General features: G+C 40.6%; 1 protein-coding gene across 1 annotated transcript; it reads right to left on the bottom strand.

Annotated features, from left to right (window-relative positions):
- Positions 1-438: 438 nt before the first annotated feature.
- LOC135533169 (zinc finger protein 664-like) lies at positions 439-8,613 on the bottom strand. The gene is made up of 2 exons (XM_064960573.1): positions 7,991-8,613; positions 439-1,852 (listed from the first exon to the last, which is right to left on the bottom strand). Exons 1-2 carry the CDS (start codon positions 8,403-8,405, stop codon positions 891-893), a joined length of 1,377 nt encoding a protein of 458 aa, XP_064816645.1. The 5' UTR covers positions 8,406-8,613; the 3' UTR covers positions 439-890.
- Between the last annotated feature and the right edge of the window lie 11,777 nt (positions 8,614-20,390).

The raw sequence follows: 20,390 nt of genomic DNA, 5'->3' as shown, positions 1-20,390 counted from the left end.
ATCTGTTGTCAGGCTGAATGTTTGAAATACGAGGTGATTTGAGTCATGCTTCTTCAGGGAATAAAGACAATTAGCACTTGAGTGTTGTCAAGAAATACTGTGTGTAAATATTGGAGTGATGTATTATTGTTTAAAAAACGGTTCATAAGTTGGTCCAAGTTTTTTTTTTATATACTGCATCCATATGTATAGGAGTGCAAGTACTCGTACTTGTCAAAACAATTTAAACAAAGGAACGCAACACTTATTTGTCATCACTCATCGATTTCACGTTGAAATCAATTGCGCAAGAGGGAGAGATGGGGTTGCAGAAATGTGGGAATAATGTGTACATCGCTATTTAGAGGACAACTTGTAGAAAACAGCGAGCTACATTTTAAAGTGTTGCAGTTTGATTCAAGTAGGTCACCAACGCGGGAAGTGAAACGCATCACTTTATTTGTGTTTATGTTGATCACATAAATAGTACTCTTTCAATTCAGAGCCTGTACTTTTCTCCATGAGGCTAATATTCATATCATGCTGAAATCAATAGATCAGGGGACAAACCTTTAGGGTTCTCCATTGTGACATCATTAAAATACTCCTACTACAATGTTAAAGCATTCTACATTACGACATCATTAAAATACTCCTACGACAATGTTAAAGCATTCTACATTATGACATCATTAAAATACTCCTACTGCAATGTTAAAGCATTCTAAATAGTGACATCATTAGAACACTCCTACTACAATGTTAAAACATTCTACATTGTGACATCATTAGAACACTCCTTCTACAATGTTAAAGCATTCTACATTGTGACATCATTAGAACACTCCTACTACAATGTTAAAACATTCTACATTGAGACATTATTTCATTGATATCATGAAACAACCCCTTCATGTATGTACTTTCTGATGTTTTATCAGAGATCTTTTACCAGCGTAATTCTTGCCACATTGATCACAGCTATAAGGTTTCTCTCCTGTGTGAGTTCTCTGGTGGGCTATCAGGATGTTTGGCTGAGTAAACCTCTTCCCACATTGATTACAGCCACAAGGTTTCGCTCCTGTGTGTGTTCTCTGGTGTGATATCATGTTGCTTGAGTGAGTAAAACTCCTCCCACATTGATCACAGCTATAAGGCTTCTCTCCTTTGTGTGTTTTCTGGTGTGATTTTAAATATTGGGACGAAACAAAACTCTTTCCACAGTCAGAGCAGTGGTAAGGTTTCTCTCCTGTGTGTGTTCTCTTGTGTATAGTCAGCTGACTAGATGAAGTAAAACTCTTCCCACATTGATCACAGCTAAAAGGTTTCTCTCCAGTGTGCATTCTCAAATGTACCATCAGGTTGCTTGAGTGACTAAAACTCTTCCCACATTGATCACAGCTATAAGGCTTCTCTCCAGTGTGTGTTTTCTGGTGTGATTTTAAATATTGTGACGAAACAAAACTTGTTCCACAGTCAGAGCAGTGGTAAGGTTTCGCTATTGTGTGTGTTCTCTTGTGTGATTTTAAATATTGGGAAGAAACAAAACTTGTTCCACAGTCAGAGCAGTGGTAAGGTTTCTCACCTGTGTGTATTCTCTGGTGTATAGTCAGCTGGCTAGATGTAGTAAAACTCTTCCCACACCAATCACAGCTATAAGGTTTCTCTCCTGTATGTATTCTCTGATGTCTTTTAAGGTCTGTTGAAGAGGTGAATCTCTTCCCACAGTCAGAGCAGTGGTGAGATTTCTTCCTTGTGGGTTTCCGCTGGTGTTTATTGAGGTGTTCTGATGTGGAGAGACTCTTCTCTGCCTCTTCAGTGTCATGAGGTTGCTGAGGCTCCCCAGAGGATCCACGATAGTCAGGTCTCTCTCCTGTGTGAACGACAAAGTCAGACAGATGGTTAAAGGCCCACAACAGCAGAAATCCACTGTTTATTTGAGCTAAAAGGTGATGCCCATGATTTTTACGTCTGTAATGAATGTTTAAAACATTTCACAAACTGACTATTTTCTTAACAGTCAAGTGAGCAACAAGTCATATTTAGTCTTATTTTTTTACAGTCGTAAAGTGGATGATTGTAGAAATAAGTTATTATGTTGAAACCCTAAGCAGACGACTCTTGGTCACCAATATGCAGTATATCTGTTATCTATTTGCAGTATATCAGTTATTTAGTTGCAGTATATCAGTTATTTAGTTGTAGTATATATGTTACATAGTTGTAGTATATCTGTTGTCTAGTTATGGATATACTATATCTGTTATCTAGTTGTAGTATATCTGATATCTAGTTGTAGTATATCTGTGTGGGCAGAAATGTTGAGCGAAGATCTTCGTTTTTCACAATGATTCCAAATATTACCACACGTTATCAGAGCAAGATCAGGAGTGCTCCTCAAGGAAACTCACATTAAGCTCTGGTGTCTATTCACTAATTCACCACCATGGGGGAAAACTCTGGGGAGTTCCCATAGGCCGACAGCAAAAAAATAGCCTCCATTTTAAAGGTTGCTTATGAGTGCATTTCACAGGCTCGTTTGAATGTCCTTCTTAATATCATGTTTGAGTAAAATACTCTTTGGTTAGCTTTGCTACCAGCCTGTCAATGAGCGTTAACATTCAAGCAGACAACTGCTGCATCCAAAATAGGTATTTGGCAAATATCACAACCAAATATTATCTTAGCGACTGTTCCCACATATGCTGAGCACTTGTTGGCTGCTTTTCCTTCACTCCGCGGTCCAACTCATCCCAAACCATCTCAATTGCGTTGAGGTCGGGTGATTATGGAGGCCAGGTCATCTAACGCAGCACTCCATCACTCTCCTTCCTGGTCAAATAGCCCTTACACAGCCTGGAAGTGTTTTTTTGGGTCATTGTCCTTTTGAAAAACAAATGATAGTCCCACTAAGCGCAAGTCAAATGGGATGGTGCATTGCTGTGGTAGCCATGCTGTGAAGTGTGCCTTGAATTATAAATAAATCACCAGCAGTGTCAACAGCAAAGCACCCGCACTCCATCACACCTCCTCCTCCATGCTTCACAGTGGGAACCACACATGCGGAGATCATCCATTCACCTAATCTGCATCTCACAAAGACACCACGATTGGAACAAAAATCTGAAATTCGAACTCATCAGACCAAAGGACAGATTTCCATCCGTCTAATGTCCATTGCTTGTGTTTCTTGGCCCAAGTAACTCTTCTTCTTGTTATTGCTGTCCTTTAGTAGTGGTTTATTTTCAGCAATTCGACCATGAAGGCCTGATTTCAAACAGTCTCCTCTGAACAGTTGATGTTGAGATGTGTATGTTACTTGAACTTTTTGGGCTGCAATCTGAGGTGCAGTTATTTGCCCATTTCTGAGGCTGTTAACTTTAATGAACTTATCCTCTGCAGCAGAGGTAACTCTGGGTCTTCCTTTCCTGTGGCGGTCCTCATGAGAGCCAGTTAACTCTAATGAACTTATCCTCTGCAGCAGAGGTAACTCTGGGTCTTCCTTTCCGGTAGCGGCCCTCATGAGAGCCAGTTTCATCATAGCTCTTGATGGTTTTGCGACGGCACGCAAAAAAACTTTCAAAATTCTTGAAATGTTCCAGATTGACTGACCTTCATGTCTTAAAGTAATGACGGACTGTCATTTCTCTTTGCTTATTTGAGCTGTTCCTGCCATAATATGGACTTGGTCTTTTACAAAATAGGGCTATACCACCCCTACCTTTTCACAACACAACTGATTGGCTCAAACACATTAAGGAGGAAAGAAATTCCACAAATGAACTTAACAAGGAACACCAGTTAAAACTTCTTTGGGATAGGGGGCAGTATTTATCACGTCTGGATGAAAATTGTACCCAGAGTAAACTGCCTGCTACTCAGGCCCAGAAGGTAGGATATGGTAGATTTGGAAAGATAACACTCTGAATTTATAAATCTGTTTGAATGATGTCTGTGAGTATAACAGAACTCATATTGCAGGAGAAAACCTGAGAAAAATCCAACCAGGAAGTGGGAAATCTGAGGTTTGAAGTTTTTCAAGTGATTGCCTATCCAATATACAGTGTAAATGGGGTCATATTGAAGTTCCTACAGCTTCCACTAGATGTCAACAGTCTTTAGAACATTGTTTCAGGCTTCAACTGTGAAGGGGGAGCAAATAAGAGCTGTTTGAAACAGGGGTCTGGCAGAAAGCCTTGAGCTAAGTCTCGCGAGGCTCAGTTCCTTTTCATTTCTAAAGACAAAGGAATTGTCCAGTTGGAATATTATTGAAGATGTACGATTAAAACATCATACAGATTGATTATAGACATCGTTTGACACGTTTCTATGAACGGTAATGGAACTTTTTTGACTTTTCATCTGGACTTATTGCCTACTGCATTTGGAATAGTGAACCAAACGCGCAAACAAAAAGGAGGTATTTGGACATAAATATGGACTTTATCGAACAAAACAAACATTTATTGTGGAACTGTGATTCCTGGGAGTGCATTCCGATGAAGATCATCAAAGATAAGTGAATATTTATAATGCTATTTTTGACTTTTGTTGACTCCACAACATGGCGGGTATCTGTATGGCTTGTTTTGGAGGCTGAGCGATAGATAGTCGCATGATTTGCTTTTGCCGTAAAGCTTTTTTTTTTTTAAATCTGACACAGTGGTGGCATTAAGGAGAAGTTTATCTTTAATTCTATGTATAACACTTGTATCTTTCATCAGCGTTTATGATGAGAATTTCAGTGAATTGATGTGGCTCTCTGCAAAATCACCGGACGTTTTGGAGGCAAAACATTACTGAACATAACGCGCCAATGTAAACTGAGATTTTTGGATATAAATATTAACTTTATTGAACAAAACATACGTGCATTGTGTAACATGAAGTCCCATGAGTGCCATCTGATGAAGATCAAAGGTTAGTGATTAATTTGATCTATATTTCTGCTTTTTGTGACTCCTCTCTTTGGCTGGAAAATGTCTGTATGTTTTTTTGTGACTTGGTGGTGACCTAACAATCGTTTGTGGAGCTTTCGCTGGAAAGCATTTTTGAAATCAGACTGTTGCTGGATTAACGAGAATTGTATCTTTAAAATGGTGTAAAATACTTGAATGCTAGAGGAATTTTAATTATGAGATTTTTGTTGTTTTGAATTTGGCTGTTGTCGAGGTGCATATCCCAGAGAAGTTAATTGAAATGCATTCCAGGTGACTACCTCATGAAGCTGGTTGAGAGAATGCCAAGAGTGTGCAAAGCTGTCATCAAGGCAAAGGGTGGCTATTTGAAGAATCTCAAATATAAAATACATTTTGGTTTGTTTAACACTTTTTTGGTTACTACATGATTCCATATGTGTTATTTTATAGTTTTGATGACTTCACGATTAGTTTACAATGTAGAAAATAGTAAAACATAAAGAAAAAGCCTTGAATGAGTAGGTGCGTCCAAACTTTGACTGGTACTGATATATAAAGCCAGGCATATTCAACAGTTAGGCAATTGATTATAGAAGTTGGGGTTTGCTCTCTCCTCAATTGTCTTAGACAGTTAAGGTAAAACCAATGTATCCCTAAGGTGTTCGATGGGGTTGAGGTCAGGGCTCTGTGCAGGCAAGTCAAGTTCTTCCACATCGATCTCGTCAAACCATATCTGTTTGGACTTCGATTTAGGCACAGGGGCATTGTCATGCTCCAACAGGAAAGAACCAAACTGTTCCCCAAACTGTTGGAAGCACAGAATATTCTTGAATGTCATTGTATGATGTAGTGTTAAAATTTCCCCTCGTTGGAACTAAGGGGCCCGAACCATGAAAAAACAACCCCAGATCATTATTCCTCTTCCACCAAACTTTACAGTTGACACTGTGCATTCGGACAGGTAGTGTTGTCCGGGCATCTGCCAGATGGGATTCATCACTCCAGAGTCCAATGGCGGCGAGCTTTGCACCAAGCCAACGTTTGGCATTGCACATGGTGATCTTAGGATTGTGTGTGCGACTGCTGGGCCAAGCAAACCCATTTCATGCCAGATGGTGACGTGGGATTCATCACTCTGCTCTAGAGTCCAATGGCGGCGAGCTTTACACCAAGCCGACGTTTGGCATTGCACATGGTGACCTTAAGATTGTGTGTGCGACTGCTGGGCCATAGAAACCCATCTCATGAAGCTCCCGACAAACAGTTATTGTGCTGATGTTGCTTCCACAGGCAGTTTGGAATGCGCTTGAGCACTCGGAGGTCCCGTTCTGTGAGATTGTGTGGCCTACCACTTAGTGGCTGAGCCGTTGTTGCTCCTAGAGTTTTCCACTTCACAATAACAGCACTTACAGTTGACCTGAGGCAGCTCTAACAGGGCAGAAATTTGACAAACTGACTTGTTGGAAAGGTTGCATCCCATGATGGTGCTACATTTAATGGAAGAGCTCTTCAGTAAGGCCATCCTACTACCAGTGTTTGTCTATGGAAATTGCACGGCTGTGTTCTCGATTTTATACACCAGTCAGCAACGGATGAAATAGCTGAACCCACTAATTTGAAGGTGTGTCCACAAAATGTTGTATATATAGCGTATTTGCGACTGCTCTACAAAAATAAATCACGGTCAACAAAACAGCCCATCGACAGAACAATTGACCAGTAGACTACGGTCAGCCCTAAAAGAAATTGGCTGAATATTATACAATAACTTATCAACAGCTCTAACAATTTGACCCCCACAGGGACACCTACACTGGTAGCTATAGAAAGACCCATATAATATATCACCATTGATTCCTGAAGAATAGAGCTTATAAACGACTCATGTTTCAACTGTCTCACCCCATCAGAAACCAATATATACGCCTGTATGACGCCACTGTTTGTAAACAAACACTGTATAGCTTCAAAAGTAGGTTAAAACTCTCATTATGACCTCATGAATGAATTCTAGAATATACTATATATTCTAGAAACCTGGTTAAATGATCATTATGACCTCACAGATTATGACCTCACAGATAAATTCTAGAATATACTATATGTAACAGTATAACTTTAGCACGTCCCTCGCCCATACCCCCTCAGCACACATCAACAACAGTCACCCACGAAGCATCGTTACCCATCACTCCACAAAAGCCACGGCCCTTGCAGAGCAGAGAACCACTACTTCAAGGTCTCAGAGCATGTGACGTCACCGATTGAAACGCTATTTAGCGCGCACCACCTATTCAGCGCGCACCACCACTATTTATATTTAGCGCGCCACGCATATATATCCTAGAAACCTGGTTAAACTATCATTATGACCTCATGCATGGCCAGTCCTTGTATTCATAGTGGAGTGAATTCAGCCCTGAGCTGAACTCAAACCTGGGTCCAGTGACTCATGGCTGGCATCGTGGTGCTGTTTATATCCTAGGTTGTCCCATTAAAAAAACTACACAATCAATCAACTAATCATTCTAATCAATCATTCTACCACTGTTTTGGTAATAAGATGATGATGGGGCTGGAGAAATGTAACTACTCTCAAATTCATAGACAGACCTATGGATGCAAGGACTGACCATCCATGATATCAAAGGGCGGCAGTGTAGCCTAGTGGTTAGAGCATTGGACTAGTAACCGAAAGGTTGCAAGTTCAAATCCCGAGCTGACAAGGTACAAAATCTGTCGTTCTGCCCCTGAACAGGCAGGCAGTTCCTAGGCTGTCATTGGAAATAAGAATTTGTTCTTAACTGACTTGCCTGGTAAAATAAAAATCAACATTATAGTTTTAACCATGTTGAGGCTATACAGTGTTGGTTTACATTGTTTCTAAACATTGGATTAAAAAAGCTTATTTGGGGATCTGATGGGGTACAACAGTTGAACTAAGCTCATGAGGCATGTGTTATATTCTTGAAGAATCAATGCCTATAAATAAATAATTTAAAAGTCCAAAAATGGATGTAGCAACTACAGATTTCCCCTTTAACACCAAACATCAGTTCAACTGCAGAGTTTGTGCTTCTGTTTTTACTTACTAGTGTTAATCAGGGAACGGTTTTTCAAACGCATCTTACGGTTAAGTTCATCATTAGAACCATTGGATGACATAAGATGCGTTTGGGAAACTGGGCCCAGATATCCAGTTTCCTCCTCTTCTTCTTCCTCCTCCATTTTAGATGTGACAGTCATCTCCTCCTCTTCCTCTTTCACTCCAAAAACTGCATCCTCCTCCTCTTCTTTTACTGTCACATCCTCCTCCTCTTTCACTCTGAACACATCTTCCTCTTCTTTCACTGAAACGTCTTTCTCTTCTTCTTTCACCGTAACAGCCTCACCCTCTACTTGTTTTTGTATTGTAACTTCCTCCTCCTCCTCTTTCACGAGAGCTTCTTTCTCCGTCCAGCAGACCGCCTCTTCTTTATCAGGAGGTGAGTAGCTCAGTGAACTCATGGTCGGAGATGATAGCTAGCTAGGCTAATGCTAACTTAACCAGCACGCTAGCTGACCAATAACAACAGCACCGTAAATATGAAATTAAATCGGATAACTAACTAACGCTAGACGACATACAGCGGCTAATATACACGAAAGCGTCGGAAGAGCTTTGTTGTTTGGGCTATTTAGTCTAGCAAGCTACCGAGGTGTCTGACGAACTGTTGCTGCTGTTGAAAGAAGCGTTCCGTCCACTAGATTATACGTCACACCAGCAGCATCGCCTTAAAGTCTCAGACCGCCATCTGCTGACTGGAGTAGAAACGCAGTTGAGTAAAATGTATATTTTATTTTCAGACAAAATGTTAAAGGGTAGGAAGCACGAGTTTTTACTCACCGATGTAACAACACTGTGTGGTTAAAGACTTAGTAACTTAGTTGTGGTCACGATCTGGTTCCCTATAAGAACATACAGTTATGTTTTTTGCGTTACTACCTATTTATTAACTTATTTCCAGGGTATCTTCTAAACTTCCCACAGTGCACTATTTCTCAACGTCATATGGATCTATTCTGTGCTACTGTGTTCATGTCCTAGCAGCCTTTTAAATATGAGGTTGGAAAATATTTAAGAATATGTGAGAATATTCTTACCAAGACGAGGAGAGTTGAAGAAGAAAGTATAATTACAAAGATCACCTGTCTCGTTCAAAAGTCTGTTGAAAGTCTCTCAGAGGAGGACAAATCTGTTCTGTTTGAGCTACAACACAAGTTGGATGATATGTATAAACTGAAAGCAGAGGGAGCCTTTGTCAGATCAGGGAAGAAGTGGCTGGAGGAGGATGAACAAAATTCATCTTGTTTTTATCAGGTTAGAAAAAGACCACTCTTACAAATAATACAATTCAACAATTAAATATCAATGGTCTCATCACAGACGATCCCAAATTAGTCTCTAACTTTAGTTCCAACTTTTTCAGGAATTTATATAGTTCTAAGTACTGTGAGATTTCCACAACTATTTTCTTTTTTTGACTCTGGGGGATGTGAAATCAATTGGGGAGGTTGACAAGGAAACAGTGTGATGACTCTATTATAGTTGAAGAGATCATTTATGCTATTGAACACCTTAGAAATAATAAGTCTCCTGGGACTGATGGTACAGTGTTTAGTCAGCCATCAATTGTGCAAGTTCTCCCATTTAAAAAGATGAGAGGCCTGTAATTTTCATCATAGGTACACTTCAACTATGACAGACAAAATGAGGAAGAAAATCCAGAAAATCACATTGTAGGATTTTTAATTAATTTATTTGCAAATTATGGTGGAAAATAAGTATTTGGTCAATGACAAAAGTTTATCTCAATACTTTGTTATATACCCTTTGTTGGCAATGACAGAGGTTGAAAGTCCATGTTGCCCAGCAACAGCCCCAAAACATCACTGCTCTAGAGGAGATCTGCATGGAGGAATGGGCCAAAATACCAGCAACAGTGTGTGAAAACCTTGTGAAGACTTACAGAAAACGTTTGACCTCTGTCATTGCCAACAAATGTGATTTTCTAAAATATAATATATTTAGATATATATATATATATATATATATACAGATTTGATTTAACACTTTTTTGGTCACTATATGAGTCCATATGTGTTATTTCATAGTTTTTGGTTACTACATGATTCCATTTTTGTTATTTCATAGTTTTTGGTTACTACATGACAAAGTTGTTGTTCACAAGTCTACATTTTCAGACAAACTCCTGGCTAGCCATTGCAGTTACAGCTAGTTGTATCATTCATTCTACTTTACTATCAACTGGCCTGCTATATCAGGCATCCTACTTTACTATCAACTGGCCAATCAGGCAGCTTTAGATGCAAGGGAAAACCAATATACTTGCTAGCTATCCATCGGATTGATGACGTTGAGAAAATGCCATTAACTCGTTTGCTAGATTGAAACTGCTGGGGAAAGCTAGCTAATGTTAATCCTCACCATCAGTCTGAGTTGAGTTCACCTTAGCTATCATAGCCATCTAGCTACCTGCTTGGCGTTTGCCAAAAGCAGTTATTAAAGGACTCTCAGTTCTTGAGAAATTAGATTATTTGGTCTGGTGAAACCAAGATTGAATTCTTTGACCTGAATGACAAAGCGTCACGTCAGGAGAGAACCTGGCACCGCCCCTACGGTGAAGCATGGTGGTGGCAGCATCATGTTGTTTGGATGTTATTTAGAAGCAGAGACTTGAAGGTTAGTCAGGAGGGAACCTGGCACCGTCCCCACGGTGAAGCATGGCGGTGGCAGCATCATGCTGTTTGGATGTTAGAGGCAGAGACTGGGAGGCTAGTCAGGAGGGAACCTGGCACCGTCCCTACGGTGAAGCATGGTGGTGGCAGCATCATGCTGTTTCGATGTTATTTAGAGGCAGAGACTGGGAGGCTAGTCAGGAGGGAACCTGGCACCGTCCCTACGGTGAAGCATGGTGGTGGCAGCATCATGCTGTTTCGATGTTATTTAGAGGCAGAGACTGGGAAGCTAGTCAGGAGGGGGAAAGACGGAGCAAAGTATAGAGAGATCCTTGATGAAATCCTGCTCCAGGGGACCTCAGACTGGCTTGAAGGTTCACCGTCCAACAAGACAACGACCTCAAGCACATAGCCAAGACAATGCAGGAGAGGCTTCGGGATGAGTATCTGAATGTCCTTGAGTGCCCCAGCCAGAGCCCGATCGGACATCTCTGGAGAGACCTGAAAATAGCTGTGCAGCGACGCTCCCCATCTTACCTGACAGAGCTTGAGAGGATCTGCAGAGAAGAATGGGAGAAACTCCCAAATACAGGTGTGCCAAGCTTGTAGCTTCGTACCCAAGAAGACTCAAGGCTGTAACTGCTGCCAAAGGTGCTTCAACAGGTTAGTTGAGGTAATTTAGTTAATATGTAGATGTAGGTTGGGGTAAAGTGACTATGCATAGATAATAAACACCAAATAGCAGCAGTGTAAAAAAACTGCAAATAGTCTGGGTAGCCATTTGATTAATTGTTCAGCAGTCTTATGGCTTGGGTGTAGAAGCCGTTAAGGAGCCTTTTGGACCTAGACTTGCCTGTAATGCATGGCTTCTGGTTGGGATATGTACGTACTAATGTTAGCTAGTTAAGATGAGCATCAAGCCTAGTGGTAGGCTATTTTAGCTGTTCAGCTGATTAGTACATAAATATGAAATAAATATTTTTTAAACACAGTGTCTAATATACACCGAAAGCATCTCAAGGAGCTATAATGTTTCGGCTATGTTGTCTGGCAAGCTACCGAAGTGGCTGACGAGCTGTTGTAGACGAAGCTTCCCGTCCACTAGATTATACGTCACACCAGCAGCATCATCTGAAAGATGCCCAGTCATCAGATGGCGATGTGCAACGCAGTTTAGGAAAAATGTTTATTTTACTTTCAGACAAAACCTTTTTCCTCTTCATTTATTTATTTAAATAATCCTAATATATTGAGACATACAAAAAATTAACATATGTTGGTTCAGACTTGTAACGTGAATTGAAAACATACGAAGTGGCGAGTGGTGCAGCGGTCTAAGGCACTACATTCCCTGGTTCGATTCAGGCTGTATCACAGCAGTCTAAGGCACTACAGTCCCTGGTTCGATTCCAGGCTGTATCACAGCGGTCTAAGGCATCTCAGTACTAGAGGCGTCACTACAGTCCCTGGTTCGATTCCAGGCTGTATCACAACGGTCTAAGGCATCTCAGTGCTAGAGGAGTCACTACAGTCCCTGGTTCAATTCCAGGCTGTATCACAGCAGTCTAAGGCATCTCAGTGCAAGAGGAGTCACTACAGACCCTGGTTCAATTCCAGGCTGTATCACAGCAGTCTAAGGCATCTCAGTGCTAGAGGAGTCACTACAGACCCTGGTTCAATTCCAGGCTGTATCACAGCGGTCTAAGGCATCTCAGTGCTAAAGGTGTCACTACAGACACCCTGGTTCAAATCCAGGCTTATGACAACCGGCCATGATTTGGAGTCCCATAGGCGGCGCACAATTGGCCCAGCGTCGTCCAGGGTTTGGTTGGTGTAGGCAGTCATTGTAAATAAGAATTTGTCCTTAATTAACTGACTAGCCTAGTTAAATAAAGGTTAATCAATCAATAAATAAATAATCAACTGCACAGCCACATTTAACGCAATATATTATTCAGTCAGTACTGCTTCTATATAATGTAAGAATACATTGATGTAGCTGTATACAGGCCACTAGTGACGTTACGAATTTGCATTCTATTCAGACAAAAACATGTGACATTAACTACATCCTGTTTAAATCAGCACTCTGACATGGTGGAAAAATACTGATGGGAGAAATTCACGAGGAAGTGAATGTTTTTTTACATGTCAAGAATTTAGCAACGTTATCAGAACATCACATTTTCGTTTAGCTACTAGACTAGAAACACAAATGAACTCAATTTATTTATCCGTTATTTTACCAGGTAAGTTGACTGAGAACACATTCTCATTTGCAGCAATGACCTGGGGAATAGTTACAGGGGAGAGGAGGGGGATGGATGAGCCAATTGGAATTAAACACATTAACTAAATTAAAGAGGTTTCAAGGTTGGCATGAATAAATGCACATTCTATTCATCTACTTAATTATTTTCATTTTAAAATATCTAAATCATATACTGAACATCTAAGGATGCAATATATCAAAGTTCATGATCAAAACAAAATACACATTTTAACATTGAACAAATTTTATTTAATTTCTCAAGTACGTCTATAAAAAAAACAACTCATGCATCCATTTCATTTAATGGTCATAAAAACACATTCCTAATCAAAAACACAAGTCAGAACACAGCCTCTCTATTCTCTCGTGTGATTTCAGGTCCTCTGACTGGGAAAATGTCTTTTCACAATGAGAGCAGTGGTATGTCTTCTCCTCCTGTGTGTTAGTATGTTGGAAAGAGTTTTCTCCTGTGTGTGTCCTCTCATGCTTTTTCAGGTTCCATGATCGGGTAAAACTCCTTTCACACTGGGAACATTGGTAAGGCTTTTCTCCTGTGTGTATTCTCTCGTGCATTTTCAGGCTCCCTCGATAGATAAAACTCTTTTCACAATGGGAACATTGGAAAGATTTTTCTCCTGTGTGTATTCTCTCATGCTCCTTCAGGCTCCATGACCACCTAAAATTCTTCCCACAGTGGGAACAGTGGTGTCGTCCTGTTGGTTTGGGCGTCTCTCGGTCTGGTTCCCCTGAAGGACTCTTCCTGCTGTCAGAGTGAGGGTCTGGTTCCCCTGAAGGACTCTTCCTGCTGTCAGAGTGAGGGTCTGGTTCCCCTGAAGGACTCTTCCTGCTGTCAGAGTGAGGGTCTGGTTCCCCTGAAGGACTCTTCCTGCTGTCAGAGTGAGGGTCTGGTCCCACTGAAGGACTCTTCCTGCTGTCAGAGTGAGGGTCTGGTTGCCCTGAAGGACTCTTCCTGCTGTCAGAGTGAGGGTCTGGTCTCTCCCCTACCAGAGACAAACATATCATTTAATTAAACAGAGAACTGAAGGAAACCTCCACATGATAAAGTGGTCTAATCCAAAAAGGTTGAATCCAGACTATATCCCACAATAGCCAGAGATCTGTCTTCACAACACTTCATAATACAAAATAAACTTGGTGAGATTTAATGACGTAGAGATGCAAATCTAATCCTGCTCTCATGGAATGTCTTGTTTATAGGCTGAGCAGAGCTCTCTAATAATAGATAATGTCATGTTTACAGGCTGAGCAGAGCTCTATAATAATAGATAATCTCATGGTTACAGGCTTAGCAGAGCTCTATAATAATAGATAATGTCATGTTTATAGGCTGAACAGAGCTCTATAATAATAGATAATCTCATGTTTTTAGGCTGATCAGAGCTCTATACTACTAGATAATGTCATGGTTTAAGGCTGAGCAGAGCTCTATAATAATAGATAATGTCTTGTTTATAGGCTGAACAGAGCTCTATAATAATAGATAATGTTATTAAACAGGTTCTCCTGCTCAACATTAAAATAGTTCATTGACTTGCATGAACAGAGCTCTATAATAATAGATAATGTTATTAAACAGGTTCTCCTGCTCAACATTAAAATAGTTCATTGACTTGCATGTGACTGCTAACGTTGACTAGACTACCAGCTACTTACTGCTAACGTTGACTAGACTACCAGCTACTTACTGCTAACGTTGACTAGACTACCAGCTACTTACTGCTAACGTTGACTAGACTACCAGCTACATACTGCTAACGTTGACTAGACTACCAGCTACATACTGCTAACGTTGACTAGACTACCAGCTACTTACTGCTAACGTTGACTAGACTACCAGCTACTTACTGCTAACGTTGACGAGACTACCAGCTACTTACTGCTAACGTTGACGAGACTACCAGCTACTTACTGCTAACGTTGACGAGACTACTAGCTACTGCTAACGTTGACTAGAATACCAGCTACTTACTGCTAACGTTGACTAGACTACCAGCTACTTACTGCTAACGTTGACTAGACTACCAGCTACATACTGCTAACGTTGACTAGACTACCAGCTACATACTGCTAACGTTGACTAGACTACCAGCTACTTACTGCTAACGTTGACTAGACTACCAGCTACTTACTGCTAACGTTGACTAGACTACCAGCTACTTACTGCTAACGTTGACGAGACTACTAGCTACTGCTAACGTTGACTAGACTACCAGCTACTTACTGCTAACGTTGACTAGACTACCAGCTACTTACTGCTAACGTTGACTAGACTACCAGCTACTTACTGCTACCATTGACTAGACTACTAGCTACTTACTGCTAACGTTGACTAGACTACCAGCTACTTACTGCTAACGTTGACTAGACTACCAGCTACGGCTAACGTTGACTAGACTACCAGCTACTGCTAACGTTGACTAGACTACCAGCTACTGCTAACATTGACTAGACTACTAGCTACCGCTAACGTTGACTATACTACTAGCTACCGCTAACATTGACTAGACTACCAGCTACCGCTAACGTTGACTAGACTACCAGCTACCGCTAACGTTGACTAGACTACTAGCTACCGCTAACATTGACTAGACTACCAGCTACCGCTAACGTTGAGTAGACTACCAGCTACTGCTAACGTTGACTAGACTACCAGCTACCGCTAACGTTGACTAGACTACCAGCTACGGCTAACGTTGACTAGACTACCAGCTACTGCTAACGTTGACAAGACTACCAGCTACTGCTAACGTTGACTAGACTAGAATACCAACTTTTTATTAAAACATTTTTTGGGGTGGCGAGAGTACATACCGGGACAGCAGTAATTATCATAGTCTTTCAGCGAAGCTCCATTCTTTGTTAATTAATAAAAGTCCAGAACGTATTTTGACATTATTAAGCTCAAAAAATGAGAATCTTCATATTCAACATCTCCTGTAAGTCCAGGTTCTGGTTCAAACGTTAGGCTCGCTCAGTCCATTATTAGCCTACATAGTGTCGTTTTTACAATTCCTACATTTAAAAAAATACATAATCACATTTAGCACTTCAAATCAAATCAGATGACCGAAAGGTTGCAAGTTCAAATCCCCGAGCTGACAAGGTACAAAATCTGTCGTTCTGCCCCTGAACAGGCAGTTAACCCACTGTTCCTAGGCCGTCATTGAAAATAAGAATTTGTTCTTAACTGACTTGCCTAGTAATTATTAAATAAAGGTAAAAAAAAAATGTTAATGGTCACATACACATGGTTAGCAGATGTTATTGTGATTGTAGCGAAATGCGTATGCTTCTAGATCCAACAATTCCACAACAAAACCAAATACACATAATTTAGTAAAGGAAATGCTTATGCTTCTAGATCTGACAGTGCAGCAGTATCTAACAGATAATATCTAACAATTTCCACAACAAAACCTAATAGACATCATCTAGTAAAGGAATGGGATGAGAATATATAAGTATAAAATATATGGATGAACAGTGACAGAGCTGCTAAGACGCAAGAGATAGTAAATCATATCAAACTTTATTTGTCACATGCGCTGAATACAACAAGTGTAGACCTTACCGTGAAATGCTGAATGCAACAAGTGTAGACCTTACCGTGAAATGCTGAATGCAACAAGTGTAGACCTTACCGTGAAATGCTGAATGCAACAAGTGTAGACCTTACCGTGAAATGCTGAATACAACAAGTGTAGACCTTACCGTGAAATGCTGAATTACAACAGGCCCTTAACTCTTCTTGAACTGCACTGTTGGTGAAGAAAAACATTGAGGCTATATACAGGGGGTACCGGTACAGAGTCAATGTGGAGGCTATATAAAGGGGGTACCGGTACAGAGTCAATGTGGAGGCTATATACAGGGGTACCGGTACAGAGTCAATGTGGAGGCTATATAAAGGGGGTACCGGTACAGAGTCAATGTGGAGGCTGTATACAGGGGGTACCGGTACAGAGTCAATGTGGAGGCTATATACAGGGGGTACCAGTACAGAGTCAATGTGGAGGCTATATACAGGGGGTACCAGTACAGAGTCAATGTGGAGGCTATATACAGAGGTGGAGGCTATATACAGGGGGTACGGTACAGAGTCAATGTGGAGGCTGTATACAGGAGGTACCAGTACAGAGTCAATGTGGAGGCTATATACAGGGGGTACCGGTACAGAGTCAATGTGGAGGCTATATACAGGGGGTACCAGTACAGAGTCAATGTGGAGGCTATATACAGGGGGTACTGGTACAGAGTCAATGTGGAGGCTATATACAGGGGGTACCGGTACAGAGTCAATGTGGAGGCTATATACAGGGGTACCGGTACTATATACAGGGTCAATGTGGAGGCTATATACAGGGGGTACCGGTACAGAGTCAATGTGGAGGCTTTATACAGGGGGTACCAGTACAGAGTCAATGTGGAGGCTATATACAGAGGGTACCAGTACAGAGTCAATGTGGAGGCTATATACAGGGGTACCGGTACCAGTACAGAGTCAATGTGGAGGCTTTATACAGGGGGTACTGGTACAGAGTCAATGTGGAGGCTATATACAGGGGGTACCGGTACAGAGTCAATGTGGAGGCTATATACAGGGGTACCGGTACAGAGTCAATGTGGAGGCTATATACAGGGGGTACCGGTACAGAGTCAATGTGGAGGCTATATACAGGAGGTACCAGTACAGAGTCAATGTGGAGGCTATATACAGGGGGTACTGGTACAGAGTCAATGTGGAGGCTATATACAGGAGGTACCAGTACAGAGTCAATGTGGAGGCTATATACAGGGGTACCAGTACAGAGTCAATGTGGAGGCTATATACAGGGGGTACCGGTACCGAGTCAATGTGGAGGCTATATACAGGGGGTACCAGTACAGAGTCAATGTGGAGGCTATATACAGGAGGTACCAGTACAGAGTCAATGTGGAGGCTATATACAGGGGGTACTGGTACAGAGTCAATGTGGAGGCTATATACAGGAGGTACCAGTACAGAGTCAATGTGGAGGCTATATACAGGGGGTACTGGTACAGAGTCAATGTGGAGGCTGTATACAGGGGGTACTGGTACAGAGTCAGTTCTGACAATTTTATGGGCTTTCCTCTGACGCCACCTATTATACAGGTCAAAGGTCTGAAAGATAAGAGTTTTTCATACTGTGTGTACAGTATGTATGTGAATGATTTTGGCTGTGTAGGCATGATTTTGTTTTATCTGAAGTGGACGAAGCGATCCACCTCCTGAGCCTCGCTGAGCTAAAGTGAATAAGGGTGATTTTCTTCAGTGTCACAGAAAGCTGTCTTAATGAATCCAAAACACCCGATCACATTTACCTCTTTGTTTACAGTTTATATACACAGTTAACTGAAGGTTAAGGTACTACTGTAAAATGGTTACAATACCATGGTGCTTCGAGACAATAGGAAACATCACAATCCATGTGGCACAGGCACTACACTTTAGACAAGATGGACATTTTAAAAAATGCCTGAAAGTTGTTTTTCAGTGTGATGTTTTCACACTTAAAGAAGTTATGTGCTATCTTAATAACTTTAAATGACTTCAGAGTGGTGATAAAATAGGGCAGCAGAAGACTGCAGAATAGCATGCCATATTCTCCTCTTTCCTATGTTTTACAGCTTTTTTTAAACAAAAAATTGTACTGGTGCTTTTTCAATCATTTTTTCAAACCTTGCGACACGCAAACTCAGGCCCCCGTGCCTGCCTGTGTCAGACTCTGCACAAACACAAATGAAGCTAGCCACATGGGCAGTGATGTTTTCTGTAGTTACAAAAACAAACAAAAATATTGATCAAGGTCTGTGGTGAACTACTTTTGTAGTTTCATCCTGACCCATGTCATTACTGTACAACTGTTAGTGAGAATGGTCGGTGGACTGGAGGAGTGCCCTGGTGTTTCCACAACCAAGTAAAGACTCTCCCTTCCCTTCTCACCCCTGCAAACTAGATAGTAGATACTGTCAGGTGCAAGTCTTCAAACAATATGGTGCGGCTTCACAATGCTCTTCTACCATTTTATAGCAATTTTGTGCTGTTTTACCAACATTATATTATATGTATACTTCTTTTTCCTTTAGTATTAGAAACATTTCTTGTTTTTTTTCTTGTGAAATGTTTGTTTTGTTTTTATGAGGTGAACTGTTTTACCATTGTGTAATACAGTATGTTTTCTATACCGTAGGGCTGTGCCAATAGAACACTTTTGGATAATGGAAGACTTTTGGATAATGGAACCAATGGAACACTTTTGGATAATGGAACCAATGGAACACTTTTGGATAATGGAACACTTTTGGATAATGGAACACTTTTGGATAATGGAACCAATTGAACAGTTCTGGATAATGGAACCAATGGAACAGTTCTGGATAATGGAACAGTTCTGGATAATGGAACACGTTTGGATAACGGAACCAATGGAAGACTTTTGGATAATGGAACCAATGGAAGACTTTTTGATAATGGAACCAATGGAAGCTAAAAATATTATATTGAGAGGAATAAGGAGAAGCATGTGTTGATTGATTAGTGAAACATTTTTATGAGTGACAATTGAAAACAAACTTTACATCTGCTACACATCTGTATTTAGGCAATTTCTGATTAATTCAGTCAAATAAACAGAAAATATCAAAATAAGCATCTTGATCTATACTGCTCCTACATGTAACAATACATCATGTAGATGTATATAATGAACAGACTAGGTCTATACTGCTCCTACATGGTGTAACAATACATCATGTAGATGTATATAATGAACAGACTAGGTCTATACTGCTCCTACATGGTGTAACAATACATCATGTAGATGTATATAATGAACAGACTAGGTCTACACTGCTCCATGTAGATGTATATAATGACATGGTGTAACAATACATCATGTAGATGAAGGACTAGATATTCAGATTCATATTAAAAGATATGTTGCTTTGATAAAATGCTTTTGACAACATTCATGACATTACCTAAGTTAAAATCAAGAAATACACATTCTACTAATCTATTAAATAATTGTTATTTTAAAATATCCGAATCGTATTCTTCATATCAACATTTAATAAAAGTACACAGTACACAGCCTCTATTCTGTCATGTGATTTCAGGTCCTCTGTCCAGGAAAGTATGTTAAGATTTCTCTCCAGAGTGTATTCTCTTCTTATGTTTGTTCAGGCTTCCTAACTGGGTAAAACGCATTCCACAATGGGTGCAGTGGTGTGGTTTCTCCCCTGTGTGTGTCCTTTCATGTGATTTTAGGTCCTGTGATCGTGAAAATCTCTTTCCACAGTGGGAACATTGGAACGGCTTTTCTTCTGTGTGTATTATATTGTGGTTGTTCAGGTTTCCTAACTGGGTAAAACTCTTTCCACACTGGGAGCAGTGGTAAGGCTTTTCTCCTGAGTGTATTCTTTTATGTTTGTTCAGG

This window comes from Oncorhynchus masou, unplaced genomic scaffold, assembly GCF_036934945.1.
Source record: "Oncorhynchus masou masou isolate Uvic2021 unplaced genomic scaffold, UVic_Omas_1.1 unplaced_scaffold_2264, whole genome shotgun sequence".
NCBI lineage: Eukaryota > Metazoa > Chordata > Actinopteri > Salmoniformes > Salmonidae > Oncorhynchus > Oncorhynchus masou.
Note: the sequence above shows the minus strand (reverse complement) of the source record. Positions and strands in the feature narration are given on the sequence as shown.